At 56.5% G+C, this 21,329-nt stretch overlaps 4 protein-coding genes across 12 annotated transcripts in view; 2 read left to right on the forward strand and 2 right to left on the reverse strand.

Annotated features, from left to right (window-relative positions):
- Positions 1–4,117, forward strand: part of TIMM13 (translocase of inner mitochondrial membrane 13) — a 319,004-nt gene extending 314,887 nt beyond the window's left edge. For 3 of the 4 annotated variants that reach the window (XM_050770993.1, XM_050770994.1, XM_050770995.1), the window contains exons 2-4: positions 3,094–3,251; positions 3,340–3,408; positions 3,631–4,117. In XM_050770993.1, coding sequence (XP_050626950.1) covers positions 3,132–3,251; positions 3,340–3,408; positions 3,631–3,729 — 288 coding nt within the window. In that variant the 5' untranslated portion in view covers positions 3,094–3,131 and the 3' untranslated portion in view covers positions 3,730–4,117. Of the gene's footprint in view, positions 1–2,765; positions 3,252–3,339; positions 3,409–3,630 lie in introns of those variants that run through there. The other variant, XM_050770992.1, reaches the window with a different exon arrangement.
- LSM7 (LSM7 homolog, U6 small nuclear RNA and mRNA degradation associated) overlaps positions 1–21,329 on the forward strand; it is a 401,328-nt gene that overhangs the window by 299,150 nt on the left and 80,849 nt on the right. The window lies entirely within an intron of this gene.
- GADD45B (growth arrest and DNA damage inducible beta) overlaps positions 1–21,329 on the reverse strand; it is a 129,498-nt gene that overhangs the window by 42,815 nt on the left and 65,354 nt on the right. The window lies entirely within an intron of this gene.
- The window catches only part of TMPRSS9 (transmembrane serine protease 9), a 63,173-nt gene continuing 46,094 nt past the window's right edge, over positions 4,251–21,329 (reverse strand). For 2 of the 3 annotated variants that reach the window (XM_050770115.1, XM_050770114.1), the window contains 6 exons: positions 20,101–20,237; positions 15,854–16,172; positions 14,014–14,185; positions 12,793–13,064; positions 11,234–11,370; positions 6,740–8,493 (listed from right to left, as the gene is read on the reverse strand). In XM_050770115.1, coding sequence (XP_050626072.1) covers positions 7,939–8,493; positions 11,234–11,370; positions 12,793–13,064; positions 14,014–14,185; positions 15,854–16,172; positions 20,101–20,237 — 1,592 coding nt within the window. In that variant the 3' untranslated portion in view covers positions 6,740–7,938. Of the gene's footprint in view, positions 4,753–5,188; positions 5,326–5,411; positions 5,678–6,369; positions 6,539–6,739; positions 8,494–11,233; positions 11,371–12,792; positions 13,065–14,013; positions 14,186–15,853; positions 16,173–20,100; positions 20,238–21,329 lie in introns of those variants that run through there. The other variant, XM_050770116.1, reaches the window with a different exon arrangement.

Raw genomic sequence — 21,329 nt, forward strand, 5'->3', positions numbered from 1 at the left:
AGCCACGCAGTGGGTGTGGAGCAGCGTGGGGGTGGCATGGCCCCCAGGGTGGGTTTTCGCTCCGCTGCCTGGGCTTCCAGATTGCCGTTCTGACAGCCCACCGGCTGGGTTTCTCGGACCGTTGACTTTATTTGGGGGAGTTTTCCCTCAGGTCAGTTCCTGACTCTGCAGGGCCAACAGGGCAGGGGAGGGGAAGACCCGGGGAAGGGAGAATGAGGACAGTCCCGTTGTAAGGTTGTAAGACCTGTCACATTAAGCAGGGAGGGGACACAGCTGGTTGCCTCGGAGGCAGAGGCTGTGAGTTTCAGAGCAGCTGTCTGCGGGGAACGCCACCATGTGGACTCCCGGAGGAGAGCGCTGTGGAGCCCCTCCCGGGTTCCGGCTCCGTCTGCCCTGCGCCTAGATACACACACGCATCTATCCATACTGTAGCTTTCATCTATGATTCTCTCGCTGAAGCCATGTTTCTCAGATAGGCCAAGGCCACCTGACTCCTATCACGACGCCCCCAAGCCCCTCAGTCCAGCTTCCCAACGCCTGGCACCCCCTTTGGCAATAGCTCACCGTTTACACCCTCCCTCATAGATACACAGAAGTTATTTTTTTAATGGATATTTATTTTTTTACATTGGTCAGTACGCAGGTCAGGAGCTCACGCCAGGGCCTTGAGGACAGGCTGACTCTCCTCCCCGGGGTGGTGTGGGACTGGGGGTCACTCCGACAGCAAAGCCTCCTTCAGAAAGTGCAGCTCGAGTCTTAAAGACACCAAAACTGAGCCATTGGCACGCGCCGTCTCCAGGCCTTGGCAGGGTGGGGGCGGCACCGCTCCCCTGTCACTGTGCATCCCGCCTCCCTGGGGACTTGCCAGTGGGAGGAAGGAATGGGGGGCTCCAGCCCCAGGCCGGGAAGCAGCCAGCGGCCGACAAAGCAGAAACACCCACTGCTCCATGTAGCCCCCGCTCGCTGTCCTTGCTCTCAGAAGTCCCTGTCCCGGCCGGGCGCGGTGGCTCACGCCTGTAATCCCAGCACTCTGGGAGGCCGAGGTGGGCGGATCACAAGGTCAGGAGATCGAGACCACGGTGAAACCCCGTCTCTACTAAAAATACAAAAAATGTGGCGGGCGCCTGTAGTCCCAGCTACTCAGGAGGCTGAGGCAGGAGAATGGCGTAAACCCAGGAGGCAGAGCTTGCAGTGAGCCGAGATCGCGCCACTGCACTCCAGCCTGGGCGACAGAGCGAGACTCCGTCTCAAAAAAAAAAAAAAAAAACAAAAAAAGAAGTCCCTGTCCCATGTGGATCAAGGGGGGCGTGTCTTACCAAAGCATTTCCTCCTGGAGGGGCCCGAGAGGCTACCACGCTGTGCTCCCAGTCAGGCGGCTGGTGGGGAGCTTTGCCCACCCCAGGGATACCCTCTGCCAGCCGCTGGACGTCTGAGTGCTGGTGACAGACTCCTCTTCCCCACCTTCATGGCAGGAATCACCTGGACTCCAGTGGCCAGGTTTCGTGCCAGCGAGTGTTCCAGGGGTGGGTCTTGGTGGTCTTGTCCTGTGCGGAGTATGCAGTGGTCTCAGCCACATCCTACGTATTTTGGGCCTGGGGGAGCAAAGCTGTATCCTGGAGTTGGTCTGTAATTTGCTGACAGCTTCACAGGCTGGGCTCAGGGACAAAGTCCCCCCCAAAACCGGCAGATCCTGGTGTCCAGACACTGCCCAGCCCTGTCCTGAACACAGCACGCCCCAGGTCCACAGAACCCCCCACCCTACATTTGCCTTGGGTGGAGCTGAGGGTGGTCCTAGGACTGCAGGTGCCCTTAGCTGAAGGGAGTGGGGAGAGGTGTGGACTGTGCAGCCTGTGGGTGATTGGAGGTTCGTTGAGAATTGAGTCTTTGGAAACACTAAGAAAATCAAAGTTTTAAAAGTTATTTATGGCCTGGGAAACAATTTGCATTTGTCCCCAAATATGCTTAGCTGTGTGCCGCTTAGAACGATGCGAAACCATCCCTCTGTGTAAGCCCATGCTGTGACTCCAAGCCTAGCGCCCTCCCTGCGAAGCATCAGACGCCGCCCAGCCCTGGGGGGAGGCCCACGGCTGCTGGACCAACGCGGGTTTTGGGGTGCACAGCCCAAGGTTAACGCGGAAGCCTGCCCCGCTGAGCCCAGGAGCCAGGAGGCCTGCGGGCTGACCCAGAATCCGATCATGCACCTGTCCTCATGCCAGCGGCTTTGGCTGGGGTTGGTCTGAGGCCTGCACGCGGCAGTTCCTTGTTAAAGATCCAAGGGACTCAGTCCTGGGGCGTCGCCGCCTGCAGCGTCTTCCAAGCCCTGCGTCCAGCGAGCGTCACAGCACAACCTGCAAACGGAGCTGGGCTGTAGCCTTGGGGCTGGCATGGACTTTCATTTCCGAGATTCGGTTTTTAAGAAGATGCATGCCAAATGTGGTGTTTTTTTTTTTTCCAATGATTTGTAATATACATTTTATGACTGGAAACTTTTGTACAACACTCCAATAAACGTTTTGATTTTAGGTTCTGCCTCTTGAGTTTATTCCTGCGCGGGGAAGCTCGAGCCAGGGCCTCTGTCCCCAATGAAGCGGATGTCTAAAACCCTCCACCCTCAAAGAAAAGGTGACTAGCGAGTATACACAGGCCCCAAGTGATGCATGGGACCCTGCCCGTTTTTTCTAGTGAGCCTCCGACGCTGTAGCACCAGTGGACTCTTCGTCATGTGATGAGACCGGGCTCCGCCCCGGCAGCAGCACGTCATATAGTCGCGCCGGCTGCCTCGTGCGCATGCGCAGCAGGCCTCTGGAGGGACGAGCAGGAGCCTGTGTACAAAGTGATCGGCTTCGGCCGCACGCAGTGGCCCCCCCCACTCCCCGGGCGAAGTCGGCCGCCTTCCCGCAGAGTCGCAACCACGGGTGGCTTCTGTAGGTAACGGCAGGTCCAGGCCTGCGCGTGAGCAGAGGGCCCCCCGCGCGACCTGGAATGGCCCGGGCGCGCGCGGTCTTGTGGGAGTTGTAGTCTTCCGTCCCCGCCCACGTGGACTCCGTTTCCCGTGGTGCCCCGGGAGGCCCGCTTCCGGCGCAGCTACGGGTCGGCGCACGCGGCCTCGATCCGGTTGACTTTGCGGAGCCATGGAGGGCGGCTTCGGCTCCGATTTCGGGGGCTCCAGCAGCGGAAAGCTGGACCCAGGGCTCATAATGGAGCAGGTGAAGGTGCAGATCGCCGTGGCCAACGCGCAGGAGCTTCTGCAGGTGCGGGGCTGGCCGGGGACGGGCGCTGGGGCGACAGGGCCACCCCTGGGGGCGGACGTCGCGGCTAAAGCCTCGCGTGTCTCCACAGAGGATGACGGACAAGTGTTTCCGGAAGTGTATCGGGAAACCTGGGGGCTCCCTGGACAACTCCGAGCAGGTGAGACCCGCGGAGGTTCGGGGCAAGGGTCGCGAGGGTCTGGATTCGGTGGGGGGGGGGGGGGGGGGAGGCGTCTGCGCGTGCGCATACTAACGAGGCGGCGCGGCGGAGTGGCTACCGCACTCGTGCACTCTGCAGCCCGGGCGGCCTGCATCCGGGGTGAGGGAGGTCCCCGGGGGCGCGAGGTCCCGAGCTGAGTCGTGCGCCCCTCCGGTCCCGCAGAAGTGCATCGCCATGTGCATGGACCGCTACATGGACGCCTGGAACACCGTGTCCCGCGCCTACAACTCGCGGCTGCAGCGGGAACGAGCCAACATGTGACTGGCGAGCCCGTGGGCCGCCCCGCCCCGTTCATTTCCACAAACGTGCTGAGAGGCGGGGCCCGCATGTGCGTACTGCCTGCCCGGGACTTAGCGGGGTGGCACCGGTGCTGGGACAGACGGGACTGTGTCCTCGCCACCCCCCGCCTTGCCCCCTGCCAGCCAGTGCAGCTTAGATCTCGGGGGTGGGGGGGCCCTGTGCCTTCCCAAAGTGCTGGCAGCCCAGTGGCACCTCCTTCAGGCCTTTGGGGTCTTCCCCTAGTGGGCCCAGGTCAGCCTCATATTTTTTGGGCGGAGAACTCTTGTCTGGACTTTGGAGGTGGAGGTGGTCAGACCCCACCGGAGCTGTCACCTCCTGCGGATGGGCAAATAAATTGGTGGAGGGCGGAGAGAAACCTCTTTATTTTCCTCCTGAGGGATCTCTGGGAAGAGTTGACCCGTGTCCCTGGAACCCCAGTTCGGAGGGTCTCAGCCTCTCCTGGGTTGGGAGAAGTCCATCTTTCCCCTTAAGTGCCACCGGGCTGCTGAGTCACGAGGAATGTGTTGTTGCCACCACCCCTGTCCCAAAGGCTAAGGGGGACAGCCCTCCCCTTGTCCAGGCTTGCTTTGACCCCTCTTCCACCCGGGTCCTGTTGGAGCGCCAGGCAGGTGGTCCGCGCTGTGACACTGAGGTGCTGAGCCAGTGAGCCGGGGTGGAGCAGCTGTGTTTATTGGAACAAAGGGTGCTACCAAAATGCATCCCCATGACCCACAGCCCCCCCCACTCCCGTCCTTGGGTAGGGTACAGTGAGGTGGGGTGTTGGGTGGCCTGCTGCTCCTGCTGCTTTCGCCTAGAGTCCCGGCCTGGGCAATCACGTGGCGGTCACTCCTGGATGTGCTGTCCTATCCAGCCTCTCACAGCTGCCACCCGGGTATAGACACCTGGGAAGTGGGGCCGGCCGCAGCCATAGCCCCAGCTGGTGACCCCAGTTAGCACCCATCGTCCAGACGGCTCCCTGCAGGCCAGGGGTCCCCCAGCGTCACCCTGTTGGGGAAAGAAGCGGGGATTCAGAATCCGGCACCTCCCCTACAGCAGCCCTTGGGTCATTGGCCCCCGTAGGGGTGACCGTAGTGAGTGGCTTCCCTTGGAAGCTGCACTTTCTGGAAAATGGGCTCAATGCAAAGGTGGCAGACATTGATGGACACCCGCCACGTGGTCCCGAAGTGGAATGGGGCCTCCCGCTGCAGCCTCTGCCTGCTCTGCCGTTGAGGCCCAGGGGTGGGATGCAGTGGGTACCCAATAAACGGTTGTGGAGTGGAAATTCCTCCAGAGCCAAAAAGGCCCCCTGCCTGATCCTCTGGAGAAGTCTGCACCGGAGCGTGGCGCCCGGACGGTGGGCTTCGTGGCAGCGGGAACCCTCCCTCCCCGGCGGCTGGGCGGGACCTGGGCCCCTGGTCACCCAGGCCGGGCCGGGGCTCACCGAGCAGCTGTCCACGCCGCCCTGCGGGAAGCCGGCACACAGCATGCGGCTGCTGATCTGCACCGGGTAGAAGCGGCGGCAGGTCTGCTCGCTGAGGAGGCGCACGGCCGCCTTCTGCAGCTGCCTCGCCATGGAGCCTGCGGACGAGCAAGATGGGGCGGGTGGGGACCCCTTCCGGCTGCCGCCCTGCACCCCGCACCACCCCGGCCCCGGGCGCGCCTACCTCCTTCGCGCACCGAGCCCCAGCCGGTGATGACGCAGCGCGCACCGTCTGGGGGTCGCGGCACAGGCTCGGGCAGGCAGATGGGGCGCACCAGGCGGCTGCGGCGCACCGGCCCCGCCAGCTCCAGCAGCGCCACGTCGTAGTCGAGCGTGTAGAGATTGTAGAACGGGTGCTTGTAGATGCGCGCCACGTGCTCCAGCTGCCCCTCCGCGCCGCTCAGGAACGGCGTGCCTAGGAAGGCTGCCCACTGCTTGGGGTCCCCGTAGCTGGAGGGCGTGCGAGGACAGGCGTCGGCCAGAGCCCCCGCGCCCCCGGCACCTGCCCCTGCGGTGTCCCCCAGGGGCCGACCAGGTTTCTTGGCCTCTTGGTCTCTGGCTGCCAGTCTGGGAATGGGCTCAGTGTCCCCCACCGGGCACCGAGGCAGCACCAAGGATTGCAGTCATCACCACCTAATATTAGCGCTCTGAAAATATTGGTGGCCGTGAGGGTCCGCCCCCCGCTCCCCTTCTGACCTCGAGCCCCGCAGGGCCCGGAACTGGGTGTCCCCTCTGGAATACCGTACCCCTCTCCTGCCAGGGCTTGGGCCCTGGGGAGGACAACTTTCTACTGGGTGGGCTTTGCGGGGGCTGGAGCTAAGTGCCAGGGGCGAGGGCTGGGGAAAGAAGTGACCCCAATGTCCCCGTGGGCTTGGCCTGGAGCTGGGAGGGGCTGCAGCCCCCGGGTTAGGTGGGGACCGCGGGGTAGGACAACCCAGGGTGGTCAGGCTGAGGGGGGGGTGGGCAGGGGAGGGCTGCAGGGAGTGAGGATGGGGGTGGGAGGAGCAGCCTGGGGCAGTGGGAGCCGGGGTCGGGGAGGGCACTCCGGCAAAAGAGGGTGTCACGGTGCGTTTTCGGGCAACAGTTCGGTTCGGGGTGAGCTACAGACACGTACAGGGGCATTTGGAGCGTTTGGGACTCACACGTCGAAGCAGTGCGCCGCCGACAGCAGCCACCTCTCTGCCACCAGCACGGCCCCGCAGCGGTGTTCCCGGCGCCGCAGCCACAGGCTCACCTGCCACGGCCACTCCCCGCGGCCCGCTGCGCTGCCGCCCACAATCCTGCTGAGCGCCGCCGGCGCCAGGCCGCAGTCTGTGGGGGGAGCCAGGCGCATGGGCAGGTGGACCCAGGGCGCCTCCTCCACGAAGCCCCCCAGAGCGCCTCCCCTCTGTGAATTCCCCTGGGAGCCCCGGATGCGAGGGCGGACCTGCCCCAGGAAAACTCGGCAGGAAAGGACGCTGGGCCTGCTGCTTGGTCTTTGGGCTTTTCTCAAATAACATTGGAAATGCATTTGTTTCCTGTGACTTCAGCTTTGGGACCACACCTTCTCCCCTGCCGGGGGCCAGGCCGAAATCCCCTCTCATGGCAGCCTCCCACATCTCCGTCCTCCAGGAGTTCCCTCCCACCCCAAGGCCTTTGCACATACCAGGGCCCTGACCCAGAGGCCCCGGCCCTGCCTTGGCACTCTGCCTGCATCCCTGATGGCCTCCGAGCCCTCCCCAGACGGTGCCAAGTGCAAAGGCCTTCCTCAGAACACAGCTGTGAAAAGAATACATGGGGTGGTTGCCGGGGGGCTTCAGGGACCCCGTTACCACCCATGGAGGGGACCAGTACCCACCTGCTGTCTCCAGAGGTCCGTTTTCCTCCTCAGGGGCGAGCCCCCCTCCCCGCCCTCTGTCACCACCCAGCTGGCTTCCCTGGGTGCCCCCTTCCCCCTGTGCCACCCGCAGCAGATACCAAGGTTGGCAAGGGGAAGTGCCAGTTCCCCACCAGCCGGGGCACCATCTGGCCCTGACCCAAGACCAGGTGGCCTTGGAGAATCTGACAGCAGCCGCAGCCCCTGTCCTTGGGAACGACAGCTGCCTCCACACAGAACCCGCCTGTATTTCAAGGCGGGGCTTCTCCACCTCTTTTGGACCCAAGGAGGTGGGCCCTGGGAAGGCCATAGCTATTGAAAAAGGAAAAATCAGCTCAGACTGAGAAAGTGACAGCCCCCAGGCTGCGGGGACAGACCCACATGAGGGCAGCTGCCAGGTTCACAGGAAACACTCACCCAAGGACTTGGTGCTGCTGCGAACCATCAAAGCCCCTGCTTTCATTTTATTTTTATTTTTTTAGAGACGGGCTGTGTCACCCAGGCTGGAGTATAATGGTGTGATCTCGGTACACTGCAGCCTCTGCTTCCTGAGCTCAAATAATTCTCCTGTCTCAGCCTACCCAGTAGCTGGAACCACAGGCGTGCACCATCACACCTGGTTTTATTATTATTATTGAGATGGGAGTCTCGCTCTGTCACCCAGGCTGGAGTGCAATGACACAATCTAGGCTCACTGCAACCTCTGCCTCCTGGGTTCAAGCGATTCTTCTGCCTCAGCCTCCCGAGTAGCTGGGATTACAGGCGCCCACCACCACGCCCAGCTAATTTTTTTTTTTTTTTTTTGGTAGAGATGGGGTTTCACTACGTTGGCCAGGCTGATCTGGAACTCCTGACCTCAGGCGATCCACCCACCTTGGCCTCCCAAAGTGCTGGGATTATAGGCGTGAGCTACTGCGCCCGGCCAGAGAGGATGTTCTGTCTTGTTTGGCAGCCCGGGCTGATTAACATGGTACCCTCCACTCCCAGGGGTCCCTCCGTCTCTCCCGGTACCTGGTAGCTGGGAGTGCGTGGTGGCCTCCAGGGCATCTGGAAATGGCATCTGTCCCCTAGCAGTGGTGCTCATGGCAGATAAGGCTGAGTTGGCAGGTTGGCCCGTCACCCTGCTGGCGGCCCCAGGGGTGGGTCTGCTGGGTGTGGCCCCCGGGACTGTGAGGCCAGCTGTCGTCCTGGGGGGATGGCTGGTGGTGGCCAGTGTCCTTGTGGTCGAGGGGGGAGACACGGGAAGGGGCTGGGAAGACATGATGTCCAGGATCCAGCCCTTTAGCCTGGTGATGCGCGTGTAGACGCCCGGCTTCTTAACCTGAGCGCAGCCAATACCCCAGCTCACAATCCCTGCCAGATAAAACACGCCGGGGGCCTCCTCGCAGGCCAGGGGGCCCCCAGAGTCACCCTAGAAAGGAAGGAAAGAGCACTGGTCGGTCCTCCAGGGACCCTCTCTTCCCGGCACTGCCATAGCCTCCTGCGTTCCCACTGTGGGTGGGCCCCATCGAGGGCAGGGGGGGCAGAGGGCACAGCGCGGGTCTGGAGACCTGGCTGCAGCCCCACGCCTGGCTGTGTGACCTGCAGTGAGTCACTTCCCCTCTCTGAGTTTCCATCATTCTTGCTTTTGTTTGGGGGCAGTAAAACAATGCAGAAAAACTCTAAAAATAATAATAACAGCCACGAATATTCCCACCACCTAGCGGTGGCCCCTGATCATTAGCTGCCAGACGTATTTCTTTTCTTTTGAGACAGAGTCTTGCTCTCTTGCCCAGGCTGCAGTGCAGTGGCGCAATCTTGGCTCACTGCAGCCTCCACCTCCTGAGCTCAAGCAATTCTCCTGCCTCAGCCTCCCGAGTAGCTGAAACTACAGGCATGAGCCACCGCGCCCAGCTAATTTTTGTATTTTTAGTAGAGACAGGGTTTCACCATCTTGGCCAGGCTGGTCTCCAACTCCTGACCTCAGGTGATCCGCCTGCCTCGGCCTCCCAAAGTGCTGGGATTACAGATGTGAGCCACCTGGCCTGGCCTCACCATTCTTTTCAAGATAAAAAGCTATTATGAATTGCCCATTGATATAGAGAGTATTTTTAAATAGAGAGTATGATTATATAGAGAGTATGATTAAAAAATAGAATACAGGCCAGGTGCAGTGGCTCAAGCCTGTAATCCCAGCACTTTGGGAGGCCGAGACGGGTGGATCACGAGGTCAGGAGATCGAGACCATCCTGGCTAACACAGTGAAACCCCGCCTGTACTAAAAAAATACAAAAAACTAGCCGGGTGCAGTGGCGGGCGCCTGTAGTCCCAGCTACTCGGGAGGCTGAGGCAGGAGAATGGCGTAAACCCGGGAGGTGGAGCTTGCAGTGAGCCGAGATCCGGCCACTGCACTCCAGCATGGGCGACAGAGCGAGACTCCGTCTCAAAAAAAGAAAAAAGAATATAACATAATGAATACATAGGAAGAAAAGACTATGCAAGACACTGATCTCACAACACTCCTAGAAGATAGGCATTGTTATGCTTCTCACTTTACGTATGAGGATCAGAGGCCCAGAGAGGTTGAGGCACTTGCCTGGGGTCACACAGCAATTGAAGCAGGATTTGAACTCAGGAGTCTGGTTTGAGAACTTGGGCTGGGTAGGTTTCCATTGCAGGTTATTTACCACGTTTCTTTTAACTACTGCCTATGAATGGGCATTTACACTGTCATTGGTGTTTTGTATTGCTTAGTAATAATGGCATCTAACTTTGAGAATTACTCTTGAAATCTGATGCCTTTTTTTTTTTTTTAGGCGAAGTCTCGCTCTGTTGCCCAGGCTGGAGTGCAGTAGCACAATCTCAGCTCACTGGGACCTCCGCCTTCTGGGCTCAAGCAATTCTGTCTGCCTCAGCCTCCTGAGCAGCTGGAATTACAGGCACCTGCCACCTTTCCTGGCTCATTTTTGTATTTTTTTAGTAGAGATGGAGTTTCGCCATGTTAGCCAGGCCAGTCCTGAACTGCCTACCTCAGGTGATCTGTCTACCTCGGCCTCCCAAAGAGCTGGGATTACAGGCAGGAGCCACTGCACCTGCCTTTGTTTTTTGAGATAGGATGTTGCCGTGTCACCCAGGATGAAGTGCAGTGGTGTGATCACGGTTTGCTGCAGCCTAGAACACCTGGGCTCAAGAGATCCTCCCATTTCAGCTGCCCAAGGAGCTGGGACCACAGGCACCTGCCACTCTGCCTGACAATTTTTTTAAAATTTTTGTAGAGACGGGATCTCACTATGTCACCCAGGCTGGTCTGCAGTCCTGGCCTCAACTGATCCTACCTCAGCCTCCTGAAGCACTGGGATTACAGGCATGAGCCACTGCACCCAGCCTGAAAATTAACCTCTGTCTTTGCGTGCACGGTTGAGCCCTTCAGAAATCTGAGCATGGTGGCTATGGCCGGGCGCAGTGGCTCAGTCCTGCAATCCTAGCAGTTTGGGAGGCCAAGGCGGGCGGATTACCTGAGGCCAAGGGTTCAAGACTAGCCTGGCCAACATGGTGAAACCCCGTCTCTACTAAAAATACAAAAATTAGCCAGGCGTGGAGGCACATGCCTATAGTCCCAGCTACTCCAGAGGCTGAGGCAGGAGAAATCACTTGAACCCAGGAGGCAGAGGTTGCAGTGAGCCAAGATCATGCCACTATACTCCAGCCTGGGCAACAGAGCAAGACTCCATCTCAAAAAAAAAAAAAAAAAAAGGAAATCTAGGCTGGGTACGGTGGCTCATGCCTGTAATCCCAGCACTTTGGGAGGCCCAGGCAGTCGGATCATGAGGTCAGGAGATTGAGACCATCCTGGCCAACATGGTGAAACCCCGTCTCTACTAAAAATACAAAAATATGGTGGCACATGCCTGTAATCCCAGCTGCTCGGGAGGCTGAGGCAGGAGAATCGCTTGAACCCGGGAGGCGGAGGTTGCAGTGAGCCAAGATCGTGCCACTGCTCTCCAGCCTGGGTGACAGAGCAAGACTCCGTCAGAAAGAGAGAAAGAGAGAGAAGGAAAGGGAGGGAAGGAAAGGGAGGGAAGACATCTAGGTCTGCACACACAGAACTGCCAGGTGAACGGGTGTGGGCATTTCATCTCAATACTGCCCGGTTTCCCCCTTGGAATGCTTACCTGGCAGGAGTCCACTTTGCCTTCCAGGAAGCCAGCGCAGATCATGCGGTCTGTGAGGGAGAAGTTGTAGAGCACGCTGCAGGTCTTCTGGTCTATGATGCCCACGGACGCCTTCTGCAGGAGCTCGGGCTTGGTGGCTACCAGGGAAAGAGCCCAGAAAGGCCACTTGCAGAGTGATCATCAGAGCAGCTCCAGTTCGGGTCCGATAACAGTGTCGAGATGCAGCATCCCCACCCCACAGATGAAGAAACCAGGGCTCACAGAGTTGCAGGAATCACACAAAGCCACAGAGTGAGAAGGAAGTGGGCCTCGGATTCCTGGATTCCTCGCTCAGAGCGCAAACGTCTCCCCACTGTCCCCATGGGGCTGCCGCCCTAGCACCTGGGTAATGTGCAGGAGGCCATTCTGAGGTCGAGGGAAGCATTAACTGTTGGGGTGGGACGTTTCCTTTTTTTTTTTGAGACGGAGTTTCACTCTTTTTGCCCAGGCTGGAGTGCAATGGCGTGATCTCAGCTCACCGCAACCTCCGCCTCCCGGGTTCAAGTGATTCTCCTGCCTCAGTCTCCCGAGTAGCTGGGATTACAGGTGCGCGCCACCACACCGGGCTAATTTTTGTATTTTTAGTAGGGATGGGCTTTCACCATGTTCGGCAGGCTGGTCTCGAACTCCTGGCCTCAAGTGATCTGCCCATCTCGGCCTCCCAAAATGCTGGGATTATAGGCGTGAGCCACCGCACCCAGCCAATTTTTGTATTTTTTTAGTAGAGACGGGGTTTCGCCCTGTTGGCCAGGCTGGTCTTAAACTTCTGACTGCAAGAGATCCACTGGCTGAATCCTCCCCAAGTGCTGGGATTACAGGTGTGAGCCACCGCATGTGGCTGCCAGCAAACATTTTTCTACAAATGGCCAGAGAATTTAAATATTTTTGGCTTTAAAGGCCAGTCTCTGTCACAAGTATTTTTTTTTTTTTTTGAGACAGAGTCTCGCTCTGTCGCCCAGGCTGCAGTGCAGTGGCGCAATCACGGCTCACTGCAAGCTCCGCCTCCCGGGTTCATGCCATTCTCCTGCCTCAGCCTCCCGAGTAGCTGGGACTACAGGCACCCGCCACCATGCCCGGCTAATTTTTTTTTTTTGTATTTTTAGTAGAGACGGGGTTTCACCGTGGTCTCGATCTCCTGACCTCGTGATCCACCCGCCTCAGCCTCCCAAAGTGCTGGGATTACAGGCGTGAGCCACCGCGCCCAGCCTCTGTCACAAGTATTTACCTCTGTTGCTATTGCAGGAAAGCAGCCATAGACAGTCTGTTGATGTGAGAACGTGGCCCTTGTTCCAATAAAACTTTATTTATACAAACAGGCAACGGCCAGATTTTGCCCCCAGATGGAATGGGGAGGTGAGTGGTGTGTAGGCAGTGGGACTAAAGACAAACGGATCAGCCACAGAGGTCCCTGTGCCGTGGAATTGGTTTAAGGTCCAGGTAAGAGATGCCCATCCTGGTCCTCCCCAGGCCAGGCCCTGGAGAATAAATCCACCATTCCCCTCGATCGGGGCAGGACTCACCATTTCCTTCCTGCATATTTCCCCATCCGGAGATCATGCACTTCCGGCCCACAGGGAACTTCTGGATGGCCAGGGGCAGGCAGACAGGCTGGATGTATTTGTTGAAGGCCAGGGGGCTGGCCAGCTCCAGGACAGCCAGGTCGAAGTCCAGGATGCCAGGGTTGTAGAGGGGGTGTAGCACCACCCGCCGCAGCCCGATCTTCACCGGGCTCCCGCCCAGGCCCAGGAGGGACGCAGTGCCCAGGTGGGCCCGAACCTGCTCCACCTTTGTGCTGTGGAGACAGGGCCCTCAGACGTGCCCGCCCTCCAGCACATGCCCGCCTTCTTGGGGGACGGACAGGGCTGATGCACCCCCCCCAGGAAGCTGCACGGGGCTGCCTGAGCCCCAGGACCATTCCTCTGACCCTCGGCTCCAGGGAGGACCAGGGGAAGAGGGGCTGCCAGGCTCCTCCTGAAAAGGATCCCGAGTTGGGGGACCTTGGGCAAGTCAGGGGACCCTCAGCTTCATTTTCTTTTTTTTTTTTTTTTTTTTTTTTTGAGACGGAGTCTGGCTCGGTCGTCCAGGCTGGACTGCAGTGGCCGGATCTCCGCTCACTACAAGCTCCGCCTCCCGGAGCCATTCTCCTGCCTCAGCCTCCCGAGTAGCTGGGACTACTCTCGCCCGGCTAATTTTCCTGTATTTTTAAAAGGTTTCCCGTGTTGGGGTGATCCGCCCCTTCCCAAAGTCTGGGATTACAGGACCCCCGGCCAGCTTCATTTTCTACACCTGTGCCGGAGCCCTCCCAACCCCCTACAGCTTTATGAGTCTCTTTTTTTGTTGAGACAGGGTCTCGCTCTGCTGCCCCAGATGGAGTGCAGTGGCACCATCAGGCTCACTGCAGCCTCGACCTCATGGGCTCAAGCAATTCTCCTGCCTCACCCTCCTGAGTAGCTGGGACCACAGATGTGGGCCACCGTGCCTGGGAATCTCCAAGATAAATACGGCCTGGGTAGCAAGCAATGGGGAAGGAACCCTCTCCCCCTCCCCTTTTGTTTGTCCTCAGAAGCCTTGGCACCGGCTCCCTCCTGTCAGCTGCCCTCAGGAGAGGAAGGGCTGCTCCCTGGGGTGGGGCGAGGGGTAGGGGGGGCACCATGAGGCAGCCCCAGCAGGATGGTTTCTGACAGGGAGGGGCTGGTGAGGAGGGGAAACCGGGCAGCCTTCCTGGAGGAGGCGGGCCTTACTGGTTGAAGCAGTGGGCGGCAGACAGCAGCCAGCGGTCCCCCACCACAGTCGCTCCACAGAAGTGCCGGGACCCTTCCTTCAGGCTGACCTGCCAGGGCACCTCCCCGGAGGCAGCTCCGAACCCGCCCACGACCCGGGTGGGCTTCTCCATTGCAGGCCTGGCCCCACATTCTGGAAGGGGGACACAAGACCAGGTCTGGGGATCTTGGCCTGCTCGGATGGGAGCATGGGGGTGGGTAGGGTCCCAGGACACCAACTGCAGCCAGGCCCTAAAGGTGCCGCAATCCCTCCCATTCCACAGATGAAGCCGTGGAGGCTTCGAGGGGTCCGTAGTTTGCCCAAGGTCTTGCAGCAAGTTCGTGGCCTAGCTTGGGGGACGGAAGTTAACAAAGCAACAGCAGCAGCCCAGTCAGCCTGAGGACCCCCCGCCACAGACCCGCAGCCCACAGAGCCAGGTTTATGGGCTCCTTGCAAAGACAGGGCTGCACTCCAGGAGACCCATGGGGCGGCTCAGAAAAGGAAGGGGTACGATTGCTATGGGGTTTCGGAACAGAGTATGGGGTGTAGGTGAACTGAAATGAAGCATGGCCGGGCGCGGTGGCTCACACCTGTAATCCCAGCACTTTGGGAGGCCAAGGCGGGCAGATCACCTGAGGTCAGGAATTCGAGACCGGCCTGGCCAACATGGCAAAACCCTGACTCTACTAAAAATACAAAAATTAGCCGAGCATAGTGATGCACGCCTGTAATCCCAGCTATTCAGGGGGCTGAGGCAGGAGAATCACTTGAACCGGGAGGTGGAGGTTGCAGTGAGCCAAGATCGCACCACTGCACTCCAGCCTGGGCGACAAGAGTGAAACTCTGTCTCATAAAAAATATATATATGAAAGCAACTAACAGGTTTTGGAAACAGATATAGTCCTACAAGTTTTTTCTTTTCTTTTTCTTTTTTTTTTTTTTTTTTTTTTTTTGAGATGGAGTTCTGCTCTTATCACCCGGGCTGGAGTGCAGTGGCGCCATGTCAGCTCACTGCAACCTCCACTTCCTGGGTTCAAGCGATTCTCCTGCCTCAGCCTACCGAGTAGATGGGATTACAGGTGCCCTCCACCACGCCCAGCTAATTTTTAGTAGAGACTAAAAATTAGTAGGGTTTCGCCATGTTGGCCAGGCTGGTCTTGAACTCCTGACCTCAAGCGATCCTCCCGCCTCAGCCTCCCAAAGTGCTGCAATGACAGGCATGAGCCACCGCGCCCGGCCAATCCTACAAGTTGTCTGGGTACAAGCTATTTGAAAATACAATAGGAAGTATTCCAGGCCGGGCGAGGTGGCTCATGCCTGTCATCCCAGCATTTTGGGAGGCTGAGGTGGGCGGATCGTGAAGTCAGGACTTCGAGACCAGCCTGACCGACATGAGGAAACCCCGTCTCTACTAAAAATACAAAAATTAGCTGGGTGTGGTGGCAGACGCCTATAATCCCAGCTACTAGGGAGGCTGAGGCAGGAGAATCGCTTGAACCCAGGAGGCGGAGGTTGCAATGAGCCAAGATCATGCCACTGCACTCCAGCCTGGGTGACAGAGCGAGACTCTGTCTCAAAAAAAAAAAAAAAAAAAAAAAGTATTCCATTGATAGATCGCCATACTTAGCAAGACATGGGCAAGACCTATGGACAGACAGATACCGTGAGGGTACACGCAACAGAAGATGGGAATAAATGGATACACGTGACCTTTCCTCGAACAGGAAGACCCAAAATTATGAAAATACTATGACGATATCAATTCTCCCTAAATCAAGATAGGCGCGTACATCATCTTCTACCTTTCTGCCCCGAAAATACCTTGTAGCTTAGGAACGGTGACCCAGTCAAGAGGCACAGTGCTGGGGGCCTGTGTGGATTTGGTGGGGGTGTTGACCACAGGGCTCTCAGGACCGGTGGGCCAGGCCGTGCTGAGGGCGGCGGGGGCAGGAGCCACCGTGGGGGCCGGAGGCACGCTGGCTCTGGTGGTGGCCTCCAGGATCCAGTCACGTAGCTTGGTGACTCGGGCATAGACCCCTGGACGCCGGGCTTCTGCACAGCCAATTCCCCAGCTCACGATGCCGGCCAGAAAGAACCGGCCAGGGGGCTCCTCGCAGACCAGGGGTCCTCCTGAGTCGCCCTAAGAAACCAAAACACGCCCTCAGGATGGGTCGGCAGCAGCCAGTCCAAATGCCAGGGCTGCGAGGCCCAAGAAGGAGCTCTGAGCTGGGACTGCCAGGACCTCTGTCCACCCGAGCTCACAGAGCCCTTGTGGGCTGATCATTCACATCTCAGAACCTGTTTTCCTCTTCTGTGGAGGAAGAAAACAACAACAACAACCCAAGACAGTTGGACTATAGGATCTCCAAGATGTCTTTCAGTCCTACATCTGGAAGGCTAAAACATGACCCAAATAAGTAACATCCCCTCCTCTTCTTAACCCAGTAGATCTTTGATAATGTCACCACTTGCTTAGGCTGACAGTATGACTGCCATGCGGGTGCCTCCAGATATCTCACTGGTAGCTGCAGCATTGCTTCATCTGCTCTCACTCATCTGGCCTCACCATTTTTTACCTTCCCATATCCAGCTCACCCTGACTTTCACATTCTGTGTGTGTTTTTTGTTTGTTTTTGTTTCTGAGACAGAGTTTTGCTCTGTCGCCCAGGCTGGAGTGCAGTGGCGCGATCTCAGCTCACTGCAACCTCCGCCTCCCAGGTTCAAGTGATTCTCCTGCCTCAGCCTCCCAAGTAGCTGGGATTACAGGCACCTGCCACCACGCCCGGCTGATTTTTTGTATTTTTAGTAGAGACGGGGTTTCACCATGTTGGCCAGGATGGTCTTGAACTCCTGACCTCAAGTGATCTGCCCACCTTGGCCCCCCAAAGTGCTGGGATTACAGGTGAGCCACCGGGCCCGGCCGACTCTTACATTCTTAAAGACGAGCCCTCTCTTATTAGTTCCTAGCATTTTCTCCAGCTTCTGGTTTCAATATGGGAATCTAAGCACGTGTAGCAGTCTCTCCCTATCTTTTCCTCACCCACCAGCCCTTAGAAACAAGAGCAAAGGTACGCACAAAAAAGACAGGAATCCACAACCATGCTAAAAAATTAGGCAGGGGAGATCCTGGTGGTGGACTGAAGCCATGAAAAATCACGAGAGGCCGACAGAGGGAAGCCGCAGCCCAGCCCGTGTGTGGAAGCTCAAGACAAAAGAGAAAGCTTTCTCAAGAGGACCTGGGTTGGTTGAGGTAGAAAAGGGATTTGGGCAACCACAAAGGATCAATGAGACCAGGAGGTCTTTGGTCCCTTGAAAGGGGACAGAGAATCCAAAAACACAAGGTGTTAATGTCCCCCACCAAGAGAACGTGAATAGCAAATATGAGATCACATCAAGAATTTAGTGACATTTTTAAATTTTCAATTTCTTTTTTTTAAGATGGGGTCTCACTCTGTCACTCAGGCTGGAGCGCAGTGCTGTGATCTTGGCTCACTGCAGCCTCCACCTCCCAGGCTCAAATAATCCTCCCACCTCAGCCTCTCAAGTAGCTGGGACTACAAGCATGCACCACCAAACCCGGCTAATTTTTGTTTTTGTTTTTGTAGAGACAGACTTTTGCTATGTTGTCCTGACTGGTTTCAAACTCCGGGCCTCAAGAGACCTGGGTGCTTCAACCTCCCAAAGTACTGGGATTACAGATGTGAGCCACTGCACCCGGCCTTTCATTCTTAAGCACCATTTGAGGGATTCCAATCTCCATGAAATAAAGACACTCAATTACAACAGAAAAACTTATGTTTGCCTGAAATACAGTTAACCACAAATATAGAATATAGAAGAACTGTAACTGGGATTAAATTACAATCCTCAGAGAAAAAGAAGAAATGGTGTCCGTGAAACAAGAACAGAACACTGCAAAACGAGACCAAGTGGCTGAAAGAAGAAAGAGCAATGAGATACATTGAAAACAAAAACTGTAGTTGTCGGCTGGGCATGGTGACTCACACCTCTAATCCCAGCACTTTAGGAGGACGAGGTGGGCGGATCACCTGAAGCCAGGATTTGGAGACCAGCCTGGCCAACATGGCGAAACCCTGTCTTTACTAAAAATATAAAAATTAGGGGGGAGGGATTGCATTGGGACTTATACCTGATGTAAATGATGAATTGATGGGTGCTGACGAGTTGATGGGTGCAGCACACCAACATGGCACAAGTATACATATGTAACAAACCTGCACGTTATGCACATGTACCCTAGAACTTAAAGTATAATTAAAAAAAAAAAAAGAATATTTGCATCATAGTATTATGCTTAGAATACTATATGTAACACTATATGTAAACACTCAACACACGGCCGGGCGCGGTGGCTCAAGCCTGTAATCCCAGCACTTTGGGAGGCCGAGACCGGCGAATCACGAGGTCAGGAGATCGAGACCATCCTGGTTAATACGGTGAAACCCCGTCTCTACTGAAAAGTACAAAAAAACTAGCCGGGCGAGGTGGCGGGCGCCTGTAGTCCCAGCTACTTGGGAGGCTGAGGCAGGAGAATGGCGTGAACCCGGGAGGCGGAGCTTGCAGTGAGCTGAGATCTGGCCACTGCACTCCGGCCTGGGCGACAGAGCGAGACTCCGTCATAAAAACAAAAAACAAAAAACAAAAACAAAAAACAAACAAAAAAAAAAACACTCAACACATATTAGCAATAATTAATATTATTATTATTCTCTTGTTTCTGTTGATCTCTCAAATATTAAATTATTTTAGTTTTACCACAGGAATAAACTTGAGGATAAAAGTGAAAATATATATATATATAAAAATTAGCCAGGTGTGGTTGTGGGCACCTGTGATCCCAGCTATTTGGGAGGCTGAGGCATGAGAATCTCTTGAACCTGGGAGGCAGAGGTTGCAGTGAGCCAAGATGGTGCCACTGCACTCCAGCCTGGGTGACAGAGCAAGACACTGTCTTAATTAATTAAAAATACAAAAATTAGCTGGATGTGGTGGCGCGCACCTATAATCACAGCTACTCTGGAGGCTGAGGCAGGAGACTCGCTTGAACCTGGGAGGCAGAAGTTGCAGTGAGCTGAGATCATGCCACTGCACTACAGCCTGGGCGACAGAGCAAGACTCCATCTAAAAAGAAAAAGAAAAAAAAAGAAGGTTCCAGGTAAACAGCAGAGGCAGCTTTGAGTGACCCTTTTTTTTTTTTTTTTTTTTTTTTTTTTTTTTTTTTTTTTTTTTTGAGACAGAGTCTCGCTTTGTCACCCAGGCTGAAGTGCAATGTCGCGATCTCAGCTCACTGCAACCTCCGGCTCCCAGTTCAAATGATTCTCCTGCCTCAGCCTCCCGAGTAGCTGGGATTACAGGCACCCGCCACCATGCCCGGCTAATTTTTGTATTTTTAGTAGAGACAGGGTTTCACCATGTTGCTCAGGCTGGTCTCAAACTCCTGACCTCAAGTGATTCACCCGCCTTGGCCTCCCATAGTGCTGGGATTACAGGCATGAGCCACAGCGCCTAGCCCTGGAAAGTTCTTGAGTTGAGCCTGCAGGTCGCTCTTGGCCCAACTGACCACCCAGGGGCAAGAGTCCGCGGGGTTCCCGTAGACCAACCTTTCCCGTACAGATGGAGAGAATCTGATGCCCAGGGTGTGTGCTGGCATCATTCATACAAGAGGTGTTTCTTGGGTGGTACGTGGTATCAGGCCTGGTGCTGGGAACAGCATCTGTGTCCCTACACAAGTCCCGGTTTAGAGGGTAGCTGGGGGAATTTACACAGGGACCCCATCGTAGCCAGGGAGATTACATAGGGACCCCAGCCTCTGTGGCACGCACCTGGGGCCTACTGGGAGGGAGCAGGGAGCCATGGAGGGTAGAGGAGGAAGTGCAGTCAGGTTAGAGCTTCTGGAAGATCCTCTAAGCAGCACCTGCCTCTCTCAGTCCCAACTGCTTTAAAATTCCTCAAGAACGGACATCCAGATATCTTTGAATTGCGCAGCATTTGAACATGCTCCTCTCTATTTCTGTGTTTTTCTGGGGTCTGGGGCATCAGGGGCTCACCTGGCAGGAGTCCACCTTCCCGTCCAGGTAGCCAGCACACAACATCCTGTCAGTGAGTGAGTGGCCGTACAGGCTGGCACACAGTGCCTGGTCCAGCAGTTCCACAGTGGCTTTCTGCAGCACCTCTGGCTTGACCACTGGCCCAATGGGGAGAGAAAAGCAGGGTGAGAGTGCCGGAGCCCTGGCAGCCACTTTGAGCTGGGAGGCTGAAAGACATCTCCTCTCCGAGCCTCCCTCAGTTTCCCCAGCTGCAAGCGTGGCCGCCTACAACACCTGGCTCTGAAACTGCAAAAGGTAAACACCCCACCTGGTAACACTCTGCCTGGACAAGGAAGAGGCATCAGACATAACACCCCCAGCCCGAGATCCTCATCTCCCCTCCACAAGCTCCGCCCTCAGCATTCCCCATCTCAGGGATCTCAGGGTCTCCTTCCAGATCCACAGTCCTCAAATTCCAAGTCGGCCTCAAGTCAGCCCCCAAATACACCCAGAATCAGCCCCTGTCTCACGCCCATCCTTGCCCGGGTCATTACAGCGGCTCCTCACTCACTTCTGTCACTCTGGTCCCACCCAACTGAAATCCATTCCCAACCCTGCAGCCAGCGCCACTCTTGCTAAACATTAAATCAGTCCACATCAACTCCAGCCCCGGGGCTGCCTTGTTGTCCTCCCACCCCAGGGCCTTTGCACATGCTGTTCCTGCTGCCCAAAATGCTTGTCCCTGCAGAATCTGTCTGACTTCCTCCTTCATCTCCTCTCTCCAGGAGGCATCTCTTGACCTCCCTATTTAAAGCTGCAGCCCCCACCCCTGCCTTATTTTTCTCCACTGGATCCACTTCCCTCTGTCAGTCATCTTGTGACTGACTGACCACCCCTGAAACTACACCACACAATGCAGTAGCCACTGGCCACGTGTGGCTATTTAGATGTGCATTTCAGTACATTAAGATCAAATTTTTTGGCTGGGTGAGGTGGCTCACACCTGTAATCCCAGCACTTTGGGAAGATGAGGTGGGAGGATCATGAGGTCAGGAGATCGAGACCAACCTGGCCAACATGGTGAAATCTCGTCTCTACTAAAAATACAAAAAAAAAAAGTTGCTGGGTGTGGTGGTGCATGCCTGTAGTCCTAGCTACTCAGGAGGCTGAGGCAGGAGAATCGCCTGAACCCGGAGGTGGAGGCTGCAGTAAGCACAGTTTGTACCACTGCACTCCAGCCTGGGCAACAA

The sequence above is a fragment of the Macaca thibetana genome, chromosome 19 (assembly GCF_024542745.1).
Source record: "Macaca thibetana thibetana isolate TM-01 chromosome 19, ASM2454274v1, whole genome shotgun sequence".
In the NCBI taxonomy this organism is placed as follows: domain Eukaryota; kingdom Metazoa; phylum Chordata; class Mammalia; order Primates; family Cercopithecidae; genus Macaca; species Macaca thibetana.